General features: G+C 41.6%; 2 protein-coding genes across 3 annotated transcripts; both read left to right on the top strand.

Annotated features, from left to right (window-relative positions):
- Window positions 1–317: 317 nt before the first annotated feature.
- Window positions 318–1,031, top strand: RB195_009914 (uncharacterized protein; the record flags this gene model as incomplete). The annotated part of the gene is made up of 3 exons (XM_064190683.1): window positions 318–400; window positions 800–922; window positions 980–1,031. The coding sequence occupies 3 exons, from the start codon at window positions 318–320 to the stop codon at window positions 1,029–1,031; spliced, it is 258 nt and encodes an 85-aa protein (XP_064048266.1).
- A 4,620-nt stretch (window positions 1,032–5,651) lies between these two features.
- On the top strand, window positions 5,652–20,626 carry RB195_009913 (uncharacterized protein; the record flags this gene model as incomplete). Of its 2 annotated transcripts, XM_064190681.1 has the most annotated exons (10): window positions 5,652–5,746; window positions 10,960–11,099; window positions 17,015–17,151; window positions 17,424–17,536; window positions 17,586–17,670; window positions 17,735–17,830; window positions 17,896–17,962; window positions 20,104–20,258; window positions 20,312–20,443; window positions 20,498–20,626. In XM_064190681.1, 10 exons carry the CDS (start codon window positions 5,652–5,654, stop codon window positions 20,624–20,626), a joined length of 1,149 nt encoding a protein of 382 aa, XP_064048264.1. The 2 variants fall into 2 exon arrangements, with proteins under 2 accessions (XP_064048264.1, XP_064048265.1); XM_064190682.1 differs by lacking the exon at window positions 5,652–5,746 and having other exon boundaries at window positions 11,003–11,099.
- Window positions 20,627–21,189: the final 563 nt, after the last annotated feature.

The raw sequence follows: 21,189 nt of genomic DNA, 5'->3' as shown, positions 1-21,189 counted from the left end.
TACAGGATCGGAAGATTAGGACCACAGGACCGGAATGAAAACTGCAATCGTTTCGCTGGGCTGTTGTTGCGGAAATCGACCACATACTCACCATCCGTAAATGGTAACTACTTGATCTCTCGGTAGTGCCATCCTTTTGTAGTGTCTCTGATCACCGTCTTTTTCGTGAAAAAAAAATTAGGCTTAGCCACCCATTGGAAGGAATAACCCTGTCGGTAACGAAGGGGGAAAAAGTCGTGTAAGAAGATTGCTTTCTTGAGGACTCTTTCTCCCAAGGTGACTAGGACATCGAGGAGTACAGAAACGTGGACTACGACATGTTGGTCAGAGCACAGCGAGCCTATACTGATCGTGCTTCGAAGCCATGCACAACAAACTCAGATCGAATTTCGATTGGGCGGTTAGTAGCAAACACTAGCTGCAGAAAAGCGTTGCAGAAGGACCTTTCGAAATACGGGCAAAATAAGATTCTGGAACCAACACAAAGAAGAACGAGTCTAGAGAAGTGCCGCAAGGACCTTTGCGAATACAATATTGACTAACAGCCATGCTGAACGAAGACGGCACTCGCACATCTTCTCTTCGTGAGATGGAAATAATTACGGAAAGGTTTTACTCGAATCTTTTACGTTCGTAAACTTCTGTGACGAGTCCGATCATCCTCAATGGTGAAGTTCCACCGGATTCTCCCTTTGAAAATACGAGTCGCCATCAACAATATGAAACCTGGCACTCTGACCTGGTTTAATACTAGCAGACATTCTCTGGGCTGATGGGTATCCAATTCATGTAATTTTAGTGGCTCACATCACGTCCTTTCTTCAGAAAGAAGTCCCAATACCAGTGGAAGACTTGGCAAACAGTTCTTATTCACAAGAGAGGTGACCGAGAGAACCTTTGAAACTGCCGTCCAATATGCTTGGTGAGAGTCTTGTAGAAAGTATTCATCATGTAGAAAGTATTCATCCTCACTATTCAGGACGCTGGATGAAGCCAAGAAAAAGAAAAAGCTGGATTCCGTCAGCGGATGAGCTGCATGGACCACATCCAAACTGTGTCTAGGGTCACCGAGGTTTCCCAAGAATACCGCCTTCCCCTTGTTCTAACCTTCATCGACAATGAGAATGCCTTCGACAGCGTAGAAACGAATGCAACACTGATAGCGTTGGTCGATCAAGGTGTGGACTCGCCGTATCTGAGGACAATTGCTACGATCGATGCACCACTAGGATGCAGCTTTTCCACAGCCTCCTCACAATATCCATCGGAATGGCAATTTAGTAATAGTGATAGTATATCGATAAAGGTGTTTACGGCTGTATTGGATAATGAAGTCACTTTCTCGGGAAGAAAGGACGTATATGTTAATTGAAAATTCCTCTTGAACCTTCGCTTTGCGGACGACATCGCTCTCTTTTCGAGAAGTACCAATGAAGCAGAAACGACGATAAAGGAATCGTACGAAGTAGGGAAGAGAATAGGAGTGCAAAAAAAAAATAGAAAGAGGACACAGTTCATGAAGAGCGCCTTTTGCGAGGACGGAAGAGTACACGTTGAAGGCTTCCTAATTGTGGAAACTTAGTCATACGTATACCTCGGACGTTTTATGAATGTGGAAAACGACTTGAAGGAAGAACTGAACAGAAGGAAGAGAGCAGCATGCGATGCCTTCGCACATCTTGCAGCTAAGCTAGTGACCAACTGACGGTGCGAGATGCCCGTGCTCACCAGTTCGACTCGACAGTTCTTCCAGCGCTTCGTTATCCAGTGGAGACGAGGCCGACACCGCTGCCATATCTAGGAAGCTACTCACTAGAAAGGCGTTAAGAGTTGTCTTCTGAATTTAACCAGTGCACGCAACACCTAGCCAGTCTTCGCAGCATGACTTAAGAACAATGTCCCGACAACAACTTAGCGACCCAGCGGAATATATATCGAAAGCGACGCATGGATGGGCCGGTGAGAAGAATCGACGATTAATGGACCAAACGAACACTATGGTGGATCCCAAGAGATGCTAAACGCCCTCGAGGGAGACCGCCGACGAGATGGGGCTCAAGTTCAGTAAGCGAGCTATGTCTCACTGTCTCGCCTATTTCGCATATCATTTACCATCTACTAATTTGCAACTATATTGATTATTTTCTGATGAGACATTTAATGTCACAAATAAGCCTTGTTGCTTCATCTGCATTCTGAATGCGGAAGCTGTGTAGTTCTCTGAAATTTTTGTTTTCAGCACGCGGTGCGATCAGTTTTTCTAAGTAACTGAAGGAAGGAGTAACTGTGTGGATCCCTTTGAACAAGCAAAGCTGTCCAACCATGTTTGTGCTTCGGTTGTCCATCATAACTCACAGATGATCCCTTCACTCGAGGAGAACACGTAGTAACTGCAGCACGCAGCTTGTGCCTATGTATGTATTGTGCAGCAATTTCATTTCGATCTGCGTATTTGTGAGAAAACGCACAATTACTATTGTATTCAGAACTGTTCCGCTTGCGATGGAAAACTGAGCAAAAAAACTGTAACGTGGGGGCGCAGAATAACGCCAGACACTTTATCCTTTATCCTTTATATGGTAGTCGTGTTAACTCTGCGGACTCGGACACGCCTGCGGCGGACAACTGCTCTCCGCCGTGGAAATGCCGAAACAGTTAGTGTCATTCAGAATACTCCTAGTTAGGCTAAAAACTTGAAGTCGCATTTACTTATTGTGTTAAAACCATGGTGGCCCATGTTTCCTAAAGTCCACCTGTTCCACTTTTTTGAGGTAGTTTGCACATCATCTTTTGTGCATCAATCGAACATTGGCCCTAAATGTCCACTGCTGTATTAACGCAGATATCCTAAGGTGTTTAAAGAAAAATTCATGGAAAAAAACAAGGGTAGATATTAAATATTAAAAAGCATGGATCGTTTCGTTTCCTTCTAGACACTCCATTTTCAGATCAGAATCCGCCGAGACTCTTCAGTAGTGAGAGGAAGTTGTGAATGTGGAATTTCCTCCATAGGGGAGGACTTGTTAGAGCTTTCCTTACTCCTTAGTCAACTTCCTGTTTCCATGTTTTCTTCTTACTTGTTTAAAGGTTCTAAATCGAGCAGCCTCACAAAAGCGGCAAAACCAACCGCTTAAATGTAAAGGAGAGTAAGTCAATGACCCTTTACAGACATTTGGATATCATTTGGACATTTAGACATTTGGAAAGCTGAATCTTCTAGGATATCCAGGTGGAGTTTTAAAACGAAAAACGGCTTCTGACTTCAAGCAACTAAATATTGTAACCCTCATCTACTACTGCTGAAGAAATTGTGAAATCGCAAACTCTCTAAAGACTCGTGCTACCCACGCATTTATTGCCGCTCCCAGTGTGATCTGCAGCTGAGTGTGAATGCAATACGTTTATGCCTCATTAGCGCATAGCCATGTTTGTAATCGTTCTCTCTCTCACTTCTCGCAACGCTTCGGCATCTAACTCACTTCCCAACATCATTCCACTACTCTCTGAGGTGTTCATCTCCCATGCAGCTATCGTCGAAACGCGCCACGCACACAACATATTAATTATGTACTTGCGTTTGCATTTCAATCATTCCGTAGATGAATCTAAATTGTCTGCATTCAACACGTCGCTAGGACATTCGGTGCTATGCTGCAGTCGCACACACACCTGCACTCTTGTACCTCACTTGCTTAGTTCAATTTCCTATCAATGCTATTTCCTAGCAAAAATTGCAGTACTGTACCTGTGTGATCTACGCAAGGCATTCATTGCGAACTGTTCCGTTGTTTCTCAACTTTTTCACTAGTTTATTAACTCTTAAATAAATAAATAAATTATTTAGGACTGAGTAACCAAAGTCCTCTGCATGCCATGACGAAGATCTGTGCAAGAAATTCCAGTTATCAGATCCTATTAAGGGATTTTCACTTCCACTTAAAGCTTAAGAAAAATAGCAGCATCCACCGTCTTTCTGTAGAAGTCAGTAGGAGCATCACAGTCTTTACCTCGAATACACAATCAGGAATTGAAATAAATCATCAGCTGCACTAATGGAGTCTGGTCAGAGGGTCATGCACATACGCACAGGTGAAATGCTGAACACATGTACTGATGAGAGATCCATCGGCTTCAGTGCTGGACAATACAGAATGAATATAAGTGAACGTGAAAAAGAAATCTATGTATGCACCTGGATTCCTTGAAGATTTTTTCTTCGTTTTTTCATAAAATCAATGCAGCTGCACTTGTAGATACAATAATGCATCTTAGCTACTGCCTTCTGGTTTTTTTTTTCTGAAGCAAATTCGTACTTATTGATTACCTCCTACATAGGCCTATAAAAGTGGGATCTATTTTTGCAAATTACGTGCTTGATTTAGAAGCAGCGTACCAGGAAATTAACGTAGTGTGGAAACCTAATAGAAAACAGAGCTCAAGGTGTAGATTACGAATTAAAGTAAATAATATAAATAATATAGTAGATATAATAAAGAGGTAAATCCAGTTTTCTCAGCAGTCTCTTCATTCCTGTTGTATGGATATGTTGCTGAGGAGACTGCCCGCTCGTGGATGTGGCGCCTGGACAATCGTTGCGCTTTCCAACTGACTCCGAAGGAACAGTCGCCGTTTTTAGGATGATTAAGAGGAATTGAGCGGGGTCGCACTTTAATCCGTAATCTACAACTTGAACTCTATGTTTTCCACCAGAATTCCATGCTACGTCAAATTTGTGATAGGCTCCCTCTATTCGGCGTGCTGATACTATCGCCTGGCGCCCTTGCCCGCATCTTCGCCTTTGAACACAACTCTGCCCAACCTTCTCGGGGCTCGCACAGACTCCATACACTCGTCTGCATTCCATTTCCTGGGGCATTTTGTGTCTCACCGAGCGACCCAAGTGCCCTCAGATAGATAGTGCCTGACAGTTCATCATAGCGAAACCAATAGTTACCAAGGATTCCATACTCCCTCTAGGTATTTTACCTCACTGGGTTGGGCTTTGGCTGCTTGCGGGACGACAGCTTCTTATTACAATATGTGGGCAACTTTCGCTCCTTTATATTTATATCATAGCTTTATAACTGTGAGGAAAAAAAGGAGTTGGAGAGCACCCAAAAAGGGGTCGTAATGACTACCTGATCAGGTTATTTGAGGCATGAGCCATTAGACGGGGTTGGTTGGTTTATCTAACAATTGTCTTGATTGACCAATGATTATGTTTCTGTGAAAATGAATTTTTTTGCTTGCAACGACTATTATTCATATTTGATTTCTGTTCACAAGGTTGTGGCTCTAAAGGTTAAGGCATGTGAGTACGCCTTTATGAAAGTTGTTTGGTTATGCGTGCCCGGAGCGTATATTCGAATTTCTGATTGCATTTGGTATAATCGGGGTCACTGGCAGTTAAAGTCGTATACGCGGTAAATTTCGACCAGTATTGTTGTTTAACCTCAACAGTTTAACTGTATAAATGTAGTACAATGTAATGCTCAGGTTTCCAACTTGGGGTTACAGAATATAGCTAGTAACTCCATCTAAATGAGAGCATCTAAGCGAAGCATGACTTCGTTAGTCTGACGGCAGATCAACTTCACGATATTTTAAACTCCTTTCCAACTTCTTCCATAAGCTTCCGAATTCTTCATTTTATGTGCTACGAGGGGCTTCATGGTGAGAAGTCGCTGCCAGAGTATGCTAATGGTAAACAAACAATAACATACCGGTACCGAAATTGTTCAACTAGGTGAGCACGTCGGGCGCAATTTGACAGTTCTCTCACTTCTTTGATTACTTCAAAGCGGCGTCGCACTCATCTGATTGATCCCATTTGGACCCGACTATAGGTGCACTGAAAGTCATTCTCTCTGTGCGTGTGGCATCATGCGGCTAATTGCATATGTATTCATGATTTGCGAGAAAAAACTCAACAACCAGAATTATCTTGTACTCAAACAACGAGTACAAGATAATTTTTGTTGTTGAGTTTTTTCTTTAAAGATGATGTTGAAGTTCGATTGTTGTCGGCTTCTTTCTAGAATTTTCCTAAGACTCTCTCTACTTACTTTAATTTATACTTTACTAACGGAAAAGAATAAGGTTTCTACGAAACGAGCAAGCAAGACAAGGGAGAAAAATCAGAAACACCAAGCAGTGAAGAAATTCTTACTGAGGAACTACGGAAGCGCTGTATAGTACATGACTCAGTTGCATGCGGCTTTCTTCCTTGTTCCGGTAAGCGGAAGAGGTGCATACGGCGAAATGCAATTAACATGGCCTACCTTTAATAAATTCCGTTAGAAATTTCTTTATAACCACCGATTCCCTGGAAATCACTCTGGCCCAAACAATTCGGAAGGTAATGGAATATTGACGAAGATGAGGCGTTCAATGCATTTTCTTGTTACGTTGACCCACCTAGTCACGAGAACACAAGCATAAATGACGACAAAGCTCGCGCATAGAGCTAAGAGTTCTTAGACAAGAAAAAAAAATCCATAAACAAAAAGCAGCGGTAGTACAGTAAAAGGCGTAGCATGGCGTGGGCGTTTGCTACGCCAGTGGCGCGCCCTTCAGCCGTTCGCAGGCGACCGTGAACTGGTCACTGCAGTGCAGTTAATGGCTGCTCGAGTTGAGTTGAACGAGGGTCCTACACCCCTGTTTCGGATGCTTTCACTTATGCCATTCTTCACCATAGATCATGTCGTTTTGGCTTCTCTGCACTTATAAACCTGCAGGTCACAAAAAGAAGAAAACCAAAGGACAGTAGGATATAGTTGCTCTCGACCATGCTCTTCCTTTTTTCGTTCTCACAATGGTTCGTTACGAACTGAAGGATAATTTACACTATCGACTTCTTCACACACGACAAACTAACATTTGGTGGAAGCGAATATAAGGAAAGTGCTAACTACCTGTATTTTTGTTATTGTCATATCCTCAATCTTCATTTCATGGGCATCACCTTAAGTTTATGTTGGTGCTCACCTCTATATCGTATGAATTCACACAAATAATCTGAACTGTTCTCGTTCATTCTTAGCCTAGAATCTTAGGGAAGAGAATAAATGGACGATTTATTTTGCCCACACAACTCCTCGGTTTATTTCTGCTCCTCCTCCATGTCCTTCTCCCTCTCTTGGGAAGAATCCCTGTATGTATTTGGACTTTACAACGAGCTCTTGATTCAGCCATATACTTTGGCTGTCGGTAACCATTCAGCAGGACATTACCATATCATCGAAGCTTTTCGCCACCGCCCGATCAGTCGCCTTGATTCAGGCGAGTGGAGTCAACAGAAATCGCTCGCGAGCAGTGCATTTCCGCCAACCGACGTAGCGAGGTGAATATTCATCAGCCACTCGTCAAACTCTACGACTTCTCTGGCACTGGCGCTCCACTCTGTGCCAACGCCTCTTCCCTAATTGCAGCATCCGCGAAAATAGGCCTTATTGTATTAATTTGATTGTTTATGACTACTATTTCCTATGGAATGCTTTTTTTATTTGTATCTCGCTGAAGATCTCCAGAGTTGAAAATGAAGCAAAAACTGCGGACTCTGAGCCGTAGTCATTTAGGATAGACTCTGCAAGTTGAAGCGGTCGTTGGCTGCACTATAATTATGCGAAACAACACAGACATGTGTGCATGTAATTTCGTACAACTTCGTTTTTCTTACGTTCGTTGTGGTTCATTCGTTTGATTATGTTCCTATGGGAAACTTTGTGTTGTTCGCTACGTGAATAGTTTTGTTCTGCATCGTAATTCGTTGCTAGCTAGTTTCACAGTCGATATTCGTTCGGTTCACGCATTCCTCTAGGGCCCACCTCCAGCTTTACTTGGATTGGTAGGCAGATTCGCAAGCCGTGCACAAATTATTCAGTAATCGTGATTCGAGCGGATTCGTGCCACATCTCCTTTCGCACGGTAGCCAGCACATTTCTCCCATACCTCGAAGATTGCCTGTCTGTTGCTACGTTAGTGGCATATTGAAACTTTTCTAATTTCTTTTAGTCCGCGAAAGCGGTAATTCCTCTACAAAAGAGAAAAACACGGGGATCCGCATTTTTTTCGTTCAATTTGTTCTTTAGATTATATTTGGATATCAATAGATTTGTGAGTGCGAGGCTTATCGACTGAGTTATGATATAAGTCAGCTGATGGATCTTGTGTAAAAATTACCGAAAAACACTTTTTGAAAAAAGTACCTGTGGCTGCATATTAGCACAACCGAGGACCAGTAATTACACCCTAAGGAATGCGCTGCTCACGACGTGAATCGATTATATGAAAACTAAGTGATGATTACAAATTTAAGTACTTCTCTCAGTACTTGCACCTGTATTTTAGTAGCTTCTAAAAAATTGAAAATTTGACTAAAGTAAGATGTTTCAACTTTAGAAACCATCGGTATTAGTAGCTTGAAAGAACTTCTTTCTTTTAAAACCCACAAAAAACTATCTATTATTATTCCCTTCTTTGTTTTTATAGCTGAACAGATTTTTTGTTATTTTTTACTGCTAAAACTGCAACTTGTTGTTTTACGTTCTTTAGTGTGATTCTCAGAAGTTCATTTTAAGACATTCTCCAACCCTATATTTGTCAAGTTAGCAAATACACAGTACAAATACATAAGTAAGTAATTCTCTTGGAAAAGGATTTGGGTGTGCGAGAGCAAAGTATCATACACTTTCGAAAAAGCTCTGTGGCGTTTCTACTATAAAAACAGGTGCTTGATTAGAATTTCGCGGATTCGAGTTGACGTGACTCATAGAATTATTCAGGTGTTCCCTGAATCCCTTCAATGTATCCGCATTCATGCATTTGTACTGACTTGCTATAACTCTTTTTGTTTCAAATTTTTTGCACATTGAGAGATTCAAGTAGTTCCACACGATTTTCTGTTTTCCTACTGAAAGTGGTCGTCCTCACTTGTACACATGAGAAAGAAAGGGAACTTCATTTGTCGAAGTTTCAAGTAGTTTCAAGCGATAAACTCTCTTCTCGGATGTCTTAGTTACAACCAATCAACTAAATTGTCGAACGCTCGTCCTTTTCGAGATTACGCCTGGAATTCTGTGTGACCTCATGCAGGCCAACACCGTGGATGACTGCGAAAACATTCCATTTTTAATGAGCGCCAGGAACGGCACACTTCTCATGCGCTCAACATCGTTTATAGATGCGTGTAGCCGTTTGTACGAAAGCAATCTGTAGCGTAAAAGTAGGTTAGGAAGACGGCAAATTGGGTGCCGACGAGAGCGCCTCGGTCTCACAGGAAGTGACCAACGCTACCTTTTCTAAACACGTATTAGGGTATTGTTATTGCTATTATCTGCTTTGAAAGGTAGTTACAAATAGGAGATTGGCGCATAAAACACTGCTTCGGCTTCGGTTTGCTCTTATACGCTCAGCAACGTGTGCGACTTTTAAAATCTGATTGAGGAGACGAAAAGGCGCAGGAGGTCGGATGTAAATATCTTCGGAGCAACAAATATTTTGATGGTTTTTCGGAATCTTGCTGAATAACAAAAGAAATGTATTTAAATGTGATTAACGAAGCGAGCTGGCATTGTATTCGTGTCTCAAATACCGACAAATTTAATTTAATTCTCAAAAACCGTTACGTCTGTGTCCTTTATGACAAATTTAATCCAATTTTCCCAAAAACCTTTATGGCCGACGCTGAGAGCCAAAAATGCACGAGATGGATGGCTAGTTTATCCTTTTCTTGGCTGTTCAGTAGTTTTTTTTTTCGCAGAAAGAGAAAAAGGCGCTAATCTCGATTTTCTGGGCCCCGTAGGCTCACACTCACAATTATTACCCTAATAGACACCTTCGTTCGATGTGAGAAGGACACATGCAGACGTGATGTAACACCCCGGTTCGATTCGAAGAAGTGTGACATTCGGGAAAGGTACCCTGCTCAAATCTGAATGCCGTTCTTTTCGGTCTTTCTAGGTAATAAACTAGTTCCTGAACAGGAACATCAATAAAATCAAAATAATCAAATTAATCGAAATAATTACCCGAAGTAAGTTGCAGATGAAAGTTCTGCTGCTTGGTTGTTTGTGACGCAATTTTTGATTCACCGTTTGAAAAAAAAAATACGAAAAACTACATTTCACCTTGAAAGTGACTGACTAATGTGTAACTTGACTAATGTGTAAACGTTTCCTAAAATAGTTCATTCCATAACTTTTCAGCTCATTACATTTTTCTTCAGTTCTTTTCCGAGGCTTTCAGTGCTTGTTTTTTTCAGAGACGGAACCTCTCTTGATGATTAACTTCATTTATTTTGAATCTTCTTTGCTGTTGTATAACTAATTCATCGTAGGGAAAGTGTGATCATTCGTCATTTGATTGCTAAATTAGTTCGTAAATAATCAAATGGGTAAACAGATTAGTGTTTTAGGAATAAAAGAGATTTGCCTACCTTCTAGATGTGTACTTTCTGAGGTGTTTCGCCTATATATGACTCAGCGCTTCTCCTTTACCGTGCCTATTCTGTGCTTCGAGCTCCGGCTACGATTTTTCTGGCTTCTACATCGCCCTTAGTAACCGTCACTTGCAGCGACGGGTTAGAGGCGGTTTTCCATCTTGCGCTAATCTGCCTTCTTTTTTTGCGCGTAACTGCCGTCCTCCTCACACGGAAAGATAGGTCAAGGATATCTAATTGAAAAACAAAGAATCCGAGAAATTCCGTTCAAGGAAAATGCGACATTTACACACGTGAACCTATTCACAGAGTACTTACTGTGAGGTATAGGATTACAGGTTGTAGGCGTCTAAGTGGTGGTCGCGAGCATGTTCTCGAAGAAAGAAAAGGGAACCGTCCCTCATCTACACTTCCATGTTCCTGATGACATTTGCCAGCTCACATCTTTTGCTTTCAGAAGGAGCGTCCTCAACTCCGTCTGCTCGACCAATATTTCGATATTTATCTCCGTTTGTTTTCAGCTTTCTACGGAAGAGAAACCCCACGAATACTGCGCAGTTGGATATGATTACGGCTCTTCTAATCATTCTTCAGAACTTCTTGCTGGTCCTGAGTTCTTCTACCGATTATCCATGGAGCTACGACTACGATACATACCAAGGTAAGTCACTCCCAGGGATGACAAGCGAACGTTTCAAGTAAACCGGAAGAATTGTTATTCTGCCAGCACAGCGAATCCTCTCTGAAAACAAAATCATAGGTTTGTTGGGTTTTCAATGGGTCTATTTACCTACAGCATCTGCGTCAAAGCTGTTAGAACTGAGTTGAGATGTTCCTCACTTTCGACTGACATTGGGAGTAGTGAGGTCAAACGTCGCGGTAGTGATATGCGAACTGATGGAGAATGAGCATAGAAACCATGAGGCATGAGAGGGATAATCAGAACATTCTGAACCAATGCATCACGAAGGTCGTGGTAGTGTGTACCCGAGTAAAATGCTGCTTTTTCTAATGATTTGACTGAGCTGTTGCTAAGATTAGTATTGAACTTTCTTTATCAACAGCTAGCGTCTCGGCGTTATCAGCTTCGTCAGGGCCTTGAAATATCAAAGCCGTCAGGGACTTATCCCTCCAAGCGCCTCATCACCCTACAGACAGCATTCAAACGATTGGCGAACTCAAAGAATAACATTTCGGCTAGTGCTTACCTCATTTACTGGAATAAGGAGGTGCGTAAAGTCAGTGGTGCAAACTGTCATGTGACACAAAGAACGCCTAATTTCTATTATTCATCCTTTCTTATTTTTTTAAAATTCTCTATAAACGAGATTTCATCGTATTCAAACCGCCTCTGAATTTGCTTGGGTCCACTCTATAACCCTCTCTTGCAAAGTGTTAAGTATTAGTTTCAGCCTTTTCTATAACCAATTTTTGTTCTGCTGCTTCGCTTGTTTTATATCTTTCCCTTATTGATTTCATTAAAACAATATTTGTCCCTTTCAAAGGGATGTGTGTATCAGAATCCAGTGCTCGTCGTGGGCATTAATATTATTATCGAGCGGGGTGACGCTTATGCTCTTTGGCTACACCTCTCTCACCGAACGTTATTGTCATCACAAAATCAGAGTGAGTGATTTTCAACAAAGCTTCGTTACGATCATGTGAAAAGCTTTATTTGAAGAGGGAAATCTGGAAACTGAAGTGCCATCCCTGTTCTAGGTAATACAGATTAAAGGAAAGCGGAACACAACTTCTTAGATGCGAACACCGGCAATCTGCCATCGAAATCTGCAAAATCTGCACCGCCATCGAAAGTGGCCACAGAAAATCGTCTTCGCTTCTTTAGTCATATACTTGTTATCTTGTTCAACGAGCTTTGAGGAGTTTGTCGGGTTCAAGCTGGAAGAGGCCACCTGGTCGAAAGCGGAAGTTCTGGACTGAGGTGGTGAAAGAGGACCTGGGCGTGGATAGGCAGTTCAGGAGAGAGGTAGGGTTTCACAGAACACGGAATAGCGACGGATGGATCGATTCCGTGCAAGCTCTCGCAGAAGATCGAGAAACTTAGGCAGAGATGCGGGCAATCACAGCAGGCGATGACATCAGCCCGCCGATTAAGTCAAGTAAGTAAGTAAGTCACATTCAATACAACTTAATGCTTGCAATCACCTACGACCGGTTTAAGCTTATATAAGCGATGCGATTCTCATAGTAAGGATACTTTAACTACTACTTTAGCTACAAAACTATCCTATTCTCTGAGGAAGGCAAAATGAAGTTGAAGATATCTCGCTTGGGTGGGGGGACCTCTTTTCTGGGTCTTACTTTCTCGCAAGATTGGGAACTAGGAAATATATCTACAATATTTCCTTATAAAGACACCCATGTTAACAATTTCTTGGAAGAAACATCAGAAGGTCCTGCTTTCTGCCTTTTCTGTGAAAAGCACAGAACCGCAAATCTAAAAGAAAAGTTGCATTTCAATGCATGTGACACCTTTTTTCCACAATCTATTGCTAATCAAGAATTCATGGGCATGCAATATGTAGCCTGGTGCACTTTATCTGTACGCTAGGTTAATTACATCGTAAAAGCTATCTAACAGGTCTCAATGATGACATGCAACGCATTTTCTGCGAGCAATGGACAGCGGCGGATTTTCACTTGGAAAAGAGTTAAGTGCGTTTTCCAGAGGGCTGTCCTCAAGGAATAAGTGCCTTTTAAAATTCATAAAATTCTGGTTAGTATTTCAAAGTAAACCACATCACGTTATCGATCATTTTCTTCCCGGAAGCATTTATGCAGTATTGAGCGGTTGGTCGCCTGGATTTATGTTAAGAAAAACTGTAGTATTAGTTCAAAATCAGTCAAATTCAATTCAATCAAAAAACTGTAACAGCGTTTTGAGTAAGATGTAGGACCCATTGATCAAAATGTTGAATTAAACACCAACATATTATTATTTATAATTAATTTGTTATTTATAATGATTATTATTATTATTATTATTATTATTATTATTATTATTATTATTATTATTATTAATATTATTATTAATATTATTATTATTATTATTATTATTATTATTATTATTATTATTATTATTATTATTATTATTATTATTATTATTATTATTATTATTATTATTATTATTATTATTATTATTATTATTATTATTATTATTATTATTATTATTATTATTATTATTATTATTATTATTATTATTATTATTATTATTATTATTATTATTATTATTTTTATTATTATTATTATTATTATTATTATTATTATTATTATTATTATTATTATTATTATTATTATTATTATTATTATTATTATTATTATTATTATTCTGTTTGGTAACACGCCTGTCACTGCATTTTTTGTCGCTTTTACTATGACTCGCTTGAATCGCATTTGATTTAATGGATCCACGTAGCGTATTTGAAAGTGCATGCCATCTTCTTCGCTAGTAATCAGAGGGAACATCCATAATCCCCATCCAAATACCTGTCGGAAATTGTTCATTTTGCCCAGATTGCAATCAGCTTTGAAGTCAAACTTCAGCACAGCAAGTTTTGCTTGTTCACAGGTTGTTTCGTTAATTGACAGTAAGCCAAAATGAAAGATGACCATTTCACCAAGTGTAACACAGGCGGTAAGAGGTCACCCTGCCTCTGCACGATCGATCGATGGTTCGAAACCACCCTAGCGCTAATCAAGCCTTTCATCCCTCCAGGTCCCATAAATTGGTCCCAGACTTGTCTGGAAGGATAAAATCAATGACATAATACATCGGATGACCCTACAAGTTGCTGTTGAGGCTAGATGCATGTTCGTTAACCTCAAACGATTCTGAGTTGAAGTGAGCACGTTGGCGCATTTCAGGCGCATTGATTAACGCCAGACACTTTATCCTTTACTCTATTATTTATTACCTACTATATTCTGCTATTACTACGGGTATTTGAAACTTCCATCATGCAATGTTAGATGTTCACTACAAGACTGACCTGTTGTGAGATTGCGGCACGTTCCTAGTGGGCATTTTGAACCAAAAAACCCATCGATCAGTCACGTGGCAAACACATTTTAGGTCTCTGACTCGTGTTTAACGTATGTCAACATTCATATGTTCAACGCGTGTCAAGGCTTTTTCCGTTGTTGGTCGCGTGTTGTGCATATTTTATTTTAAGTGGAGCTGTCGCAGCCTCTGTACGTCATTGTATCCCCACAAAAAGTCATATTTATTCATTTTGAATGCTTCTGCACAAAACTCTGATTTTTTCATCCTTGAAAAATGGGAAGACCGTAAGTGAAGCGATCCACACACTAGAAAACTCTGATTTCTAGTGTGTGGATCGCTTCACTGTTTGAGAATATATGGAAATATATTCTCAAACAAGGAGATGGCGTCTGAGTTTCTTCTAAGATTGCAAAGTTTTCTTCCTTTTTCATATCTCTTGTATAGAAAATAGTATCAGGTTGAAGAAAAAGTTTTGAGGAGGAAATCTGTGTAATCTAGAACTTTTAATTCATTGTTGACGTTTCAATGACGCGGTAGCAAGGAACATTCCAGAAGCTTCTGTGCATTATGAAAACGCGTGCTCTTTCTTGACTCCAATCACGATGTCAACTTCAAAATAACATCTAAGAGTCGTCCTTTGGCTGAATTTCGAGTGCAGCTGCAGTGCAGTCTCGACGGCAATCAGGAACATTCACGACGTGTTGGCGGAGATGAACCACCACTGAGATTCTGCGATCGCGTTGCGCATCGCTCGTGCTCATGCTTGTTTTCACTTCATAGACTTTCAAATCTTCATAGACTAATGAAGACTGCTAGAAAGAAAGAAAAGAAATTCATTGTTATGGAATTTCGGAACTTTAGAAGTCAAAATCAGGTCATATCAAAAATGTTCAGGTCATAGAAATTTTATTACATAGAATCAAGCGCAGTACCTCTCTGAAGGGCATTCATCTTCTTGACGCATTAGAATGCGTAGGTCCTGCTGTAGAAGCTCAGTTCAGAGGAAAAGGACAAACGAAAAGTAGCATAGAAGCAAGGTGCACCGTAGCCGAATGATGGGCTCTTTTATGCCTCTCGCACTGGTAGTGTCCTATCTTCTCATGATGGTATTTAAGACGAAAACGGAACATTCCGATATATCTTATTTTAGATAATATTTTTTAGCATAGGTGAAAAACTCTAGCGTGCTTTTATAACATCTTATGGTTAATTCAGCCAGGAAATCTTTAGCCTAATGAAGGAAAGTGTGAAGGCTTTCATTTTTGTCGGACGAACATCGAAATTAGTGTTTCACATAGCAGTGCGATTTCGTGAAGTATGTTCATTTGTGGATGCTTGTGCTTACAACTGTTCCGTTTCCTAGCTCGTTGCTTTTCAGATTGATCTGGGCCAATCGTTTCCTTAAGTCACGGGCTGCCTTCTGCATTAAATTAACTATCGACACATGGGCTATATCGATTTCATTAGTTTTGACCAAGCCCTGCGCCTACACGTTCTAATTCAATTCGGAATAGTTTTAACCTTATGAACGCGTCTGCAGCCTAACAATAACTTACTGGCGCTAGCCAATCAGTCAAATTACTGTTTTATCTTTCTAGAGATGTCTGGTGCCAATTTATCGACTCCGGAATGATGAAATGTTTGGTTGGCACGAGGACGGTTTCGAACCATTGACCGATTGTGTAGTCACAGCGGAACCTCTTCACGAGTGGCGTGCACACGCTCCTTGCAGCATAATCCTATAAATGAAGTTTTGCATGTAGATTATGCTAACTATGTGTCCCACGAACGTGAAAATACTCTCGTGACCTCAATTAGTTTCCCAAATCCACTTTTTGTAGGAATTAAGCTTGTGTTTGTGACAGTAGCTTATGTTAACTTAGAGTCTACGGCACAGGGCGAAGGAGTTCGCAGGCATCATACACGAAACAACGCATATAACTCCACTGTGCGTCATCAGAAGCAGTCAGGGCTAAGGGTTGTTGTTGTTTTGTGAACTACATGTTGTTATGGTGAGCTTCTTGACCTCACTTAATTTTTAGAGGTCATGGATGATTAAAGGCGGCGCATCACGAAATTAACGTACTACGAAAACCCCAGGGAACCCGAAGAGTTGATGTTGTAAATTACGGAACCCAGAGTTACTCCCTCAACTTCACCTAATAGTCAAAAAAAACGGCGCGGAAACGGCGTTTTACCTACATGAGGTACTTTAAAACGTGCCGCTTTTACACTCTCCGGTCCCTCAGCAGCCTATTCATTGGTTTTACTTCAATGAGCTGCTAAATGGACGTTATTGATTTTCGGCCGCGAGACGCGACGCTTGCGCCATGGAGTTGTGCGGATCCACACTGGGTTCCATAATCTACAACCCGAACTCTACAGGTTCCCTGGAGTTTCCGTCAATTTACGCCAATTTCGTGATGCTCTGCCTTTAAGCGGAAACATCTGTTTCCGTAGGAACTGTAAATGTTCGCTGCTAAATTTTTTTTGTAACATTATCGATACGCTCATGTTGAGCTGTTGTTCATTATTCTTATGCAGCATTACAGGTCCACAAAATTGGGGTCTGCTCTTCAAGCCATGGACAATGTGTCACAATGGAAAGATGCAATCACCGATTGATATTCCACCCGATCGACTGCTCTTCGACCCGCACATGAAGCCGATACATCTCGATAGAATCAATGTGAATGTTGATCAAGTTTGAGAACTAATTCTAGAAATCCCTGATGCAAGTAGTGCTCAAGTCGGCGCTGTGTGTCTCGGGGGTAGGGATAACCCTCCACACATTAGTAGCTTTGGCGTACATGTCATGGATCCTCGAGACTAATGCTTAGGTTTTAGCGCCCTGATCTTAGTAGCTCTTCCCCATTTCACAGAAGGAATGAACTTCCTCCCCGCCCGCAAAGCACATTATGCCCTTAGTTACTATTTGAGAGTGAAAAATACACCCTGTAGGTGATGTCAGAAATGCTGAACACTGGCCAAATGCCTCGTATTCGCATCGGGAACTCTGCCCGGAGACCAAGTGCTAATCTCACAGGAGGACCACTTCACGGTTACAGATACAGGTAATGACATCTTCGCGTTTATCTAACACCTACGTCTCCAATGTTTCAGGGTGCAACGCATCGATCTTCATATAGGAAGAGATAAGGTAAACGGTAGCGAACACACCATAGATGGACGCAGATATCCAATGGAGGTATTTCTTGAGAAAGCATGTCTCGGGAGGAGCGAGAGTGAGAAGAAATAGCCAATGACTGCAGATCCAAATGCTCGCCTATAACACTGATCTGTACCGTAACTTCTCGTCTGCGTCACGTTCTCCGCATGGGATCGCAGGCATATCAGTTCTCGTAGATGTTCGTTGTTTCGTTGTTGAAATCTCTTGTTGTTTCCATCTCTCTATCCCATAATATACTTTCAGTATGGCCCCGAAACGAATCCAGAATTGCTAAAACTGACGATTGCCACTGCCAGTATCTTGTACAAAGGTAAACATTGGGTTTCCGCAACAAAAGCTAAGTTTTTTAGCAGGGTACCGCATGTTTTCTCTACGTGGTTATTTTCTGATTCGAACCTTCCGCTTCTCTCCCTCTCATTCTGCTAGTTCACTAGGAAGTCAACACTAGGAAGCTACCAGTCACTAGGAAGTCCTTAGTTTTCATTTCTTACATAATTAATTGACGGGATTTAATGATAGTCCGGAAAAGTATTTCGGTTTTCGTTGTTCTTTGTTTTGGTTTTTCGCTGTTTGTGAGTTGCACTAAATGTTAAAGAGAGGATCGGGAGATTTCTGATTTACTACTCCAAAAACTTGAGACATGGAGAACGCTCAGTGCCATCCACATGACGTCAACGCAAATGCGTCCGACTGAATGACGCGACCACAAAAAAGAAGAGAGTTTCCATGAGCGCTATTCTTTAATTCTGTGTGCTTTTGACTGAGCAAATCTCAAGATTTACATGCACTGCTCCGTGTACTCGCAGTGCTTGTTGTGAACTGCGCGCTGGTTCCTAGACCCTCGAACATTTTCCCCAGCGCCGCATTTGGTAGTATGACTGAGGACATCGTTTTGCACTAGGAACTGTGTACGGCTGATAGACAAATGAGGCCCGAATCTTGGTGTAACTGCGTAGGCGGCTGCACTCGAGGTGACGCGATGGAGCTAGCGACCTGCGATCGAAGTCGGACCCTACTCATCTTTGCAGTTCGGTTGCAGAAAGCAAGCATTCGACTTCCACGCAGTGGTTAGCTCCACCGCGTCACTTCGAGTGCAGCCACTCAAAAAGAGTGCAGCACGAAATTAACATGGTTCAGAAACCCCAAAGAACACGTAGAGTTCGGGTCAGGTTCTAGCTTACGGAAAGAAGCGTGACCCGGTCCTCCTCAGTCGTCCTAAGAAACGGCTAGGAAACCTATTTAATTCCTACAAGAAGAAGTGTACCACGTTGTTTCTACGAGGATTAGAGAAAATTGAGCGGGGCCGCGCTTATGTTCATAATTTATTCGTTGAATCCTGTTTTCCATCAGGTTTCCACACTATGAGCATTTCGTGATAACTTTTAAGCAGTTACGCAATTGCGTCAGGTCTCAGATGCCGCTAACCCAATTGTAGTCCGAATAGTTTCGTCAATATGAAAATATGGGAAAATGACTGGGTCTGACATTGACGTGTTACTACTACGAGAGCGTTCAAAAAGTAGTATATCACAAATTTCCCCTGAAACGTAGGATGTATAATTTTGGAACTTGAGTCTCACATCGCCGCAGACTTTAGACCTTAGGTATGTTGACCAACTTCCACTAAAAAAACTCTTTCTGCTTTTTTCTTGGCTTTGCTCCGAAGTTCTGGCGGAGCATGTTTTCTGTAAAAAAAAAAACGCAGCAGTTTGTTGATATTCCCAACAACCCTTCTTCCAAAATGAAGAATTCGATCTCGACACTTATTACTGCTTGACAAATGTGTCACCCACATCTGCCGCTTTTAGCACTGGCTATCCCGCTATAGCCGGGTCGCAGCGGTTCGAAGCCCCGTGCAGTTGCAGCTACTCTCGAAGCGGCGCGGTGGAAGCAGTTGCGATCGAGGTGGGACCGCTCATCAGTGGCACACGAACTGCAGAGATGAGCGCAGCTTGCCAGGGTCCCACGTCGATTCTCCTCACCGTCTCCCTCTCACCGTCTCAAGGGCTCACGCAGCTGCTGCAGGCTTGATGTTGTTCCGACCATACACTTTGCGATGATCCTATACCTCTTTATGTCAGAAGCCGGGATTCCTTAAAAGAATCCCGGCTTCTGACATAAAGAGTCCTTCAAGAATAGTATTGTTTGGGATGTGAAGATGTGTTGTAGTTACCTTTCTACGCTGGTTCTACAAAAGGGGTATGTTTTCCAGAGAAGTAGATGAACACGTGAAGAGGATTTTGATTTTGATTTTTGTTTAATTTGATTTTGATCTGGGCGATCTGTCATCTTGACCATAAGGTTGAGCGAGTTCCAAGCAATTTTTCTCATTTGTTGCTCTCATATAGTAACGCGATGATAGAAAAAAGGCAAAGGTAGAACAGCCGAAACATCTAGTCAAGTCATACGAATGACTCCATTTTCAGCAAGAGAATGCCTTTTTTATTCCAGCACAACGCGTCGAACTAGCTGACTTGGAACCGTGGCGTCTACTTCCTTTCACAAGGGATATCGTCACCTATGAAGGTTCGATGACTTCTCCTGGATGTCACGAGACGGTCACATGGATAATTGTCAACCAGCCAATCCACATAACTCGCCATGACGTTCGTTTCTCTGCGAATCATCGTGAGATTTCTAGTGGGACTTGTAGTTTTAGTTAGCTGAATGGGGCAAAATGGTGCAAACGCCAGTAAAGGAAGAGGAGCCACAGTTTCTGGCTCCCAATCGCAGAGCTGTGCAGGAGTTCAATTCGCGGCTCATTCGGACAAATATTAGGCATCTTGTGAAGGTACGACGCTATGTTTGTAACTCATTCCAACGCAACTCAGCTATTTCCTTGCAGGAGAAAAAGGAATGCAAGCTGCCTAAGGTGTCATATCGAAGCAATTTTGGGCAGGCGGCACCATCCGGGCCAAGGCATCGTTTAAGGCACGTTCACCCGCAACGAGTACATGAAGACGATTTTCTGTGATTTCATGTGCATTGAACCACCCATGATCTCCGTAGTCACAGCTAGATTTTGTATTTTTGTCGTTTTCAATTAGGATTTTTGATATTAACGGGCTCTTGATCGTACTGTCCGGCTCCAGACAAAAGGCTGTAGATTGAGGTTTGTATCTGAGTACGAAAGGATGTGCATAGCTGAGAGGAACGGAGCCATTTTCACTCGTAGAAACAGATCTCCAAACTTGCGCTTCAACGTCGTTTTGTGTGGAGTTTATACCCGCAGAAAAAAAGCGCTTGAAACAGTGGTTATATTACAAAAAATTTCGCGCGACGTAGTAGTTGTGTAATAGGGACAGCAATATGTTGTGATACGCACCGGTTCAGCTACTTTAATCCTCTGTAAGCATTGTACCCGAGTTTTTCAAACTTTATTGTATTTTGTGAATGATGAACATTTTCACACTAGTTCTATTCAACATTAAAAATTCGAACTTCTGTTGGTACATACTAGTCTACTGAAGTGAGGTAACAATAAGTTTCTGGTGTCCTTACTAGATGCTTCGGATGCTCCCGACAATCACGAGCGGA

Source organism: Necator americanus, chromosome III (genome assembly GCF_031761385.1).
Source record: "Necator americanus strain Aroian chromosome III, whole genome shotgun sequence".
Lineage (NCBI taxonomy): Eukaryota > Metazoa > Nematoda > Chromadorea > Rhabditida > Ancylostomatidae > Necator > Necator americanus.
Note: the sequence above shows the minus strand (reverse complement) of the source record. Positions and strands in the feature narration are given on the sequence as shown.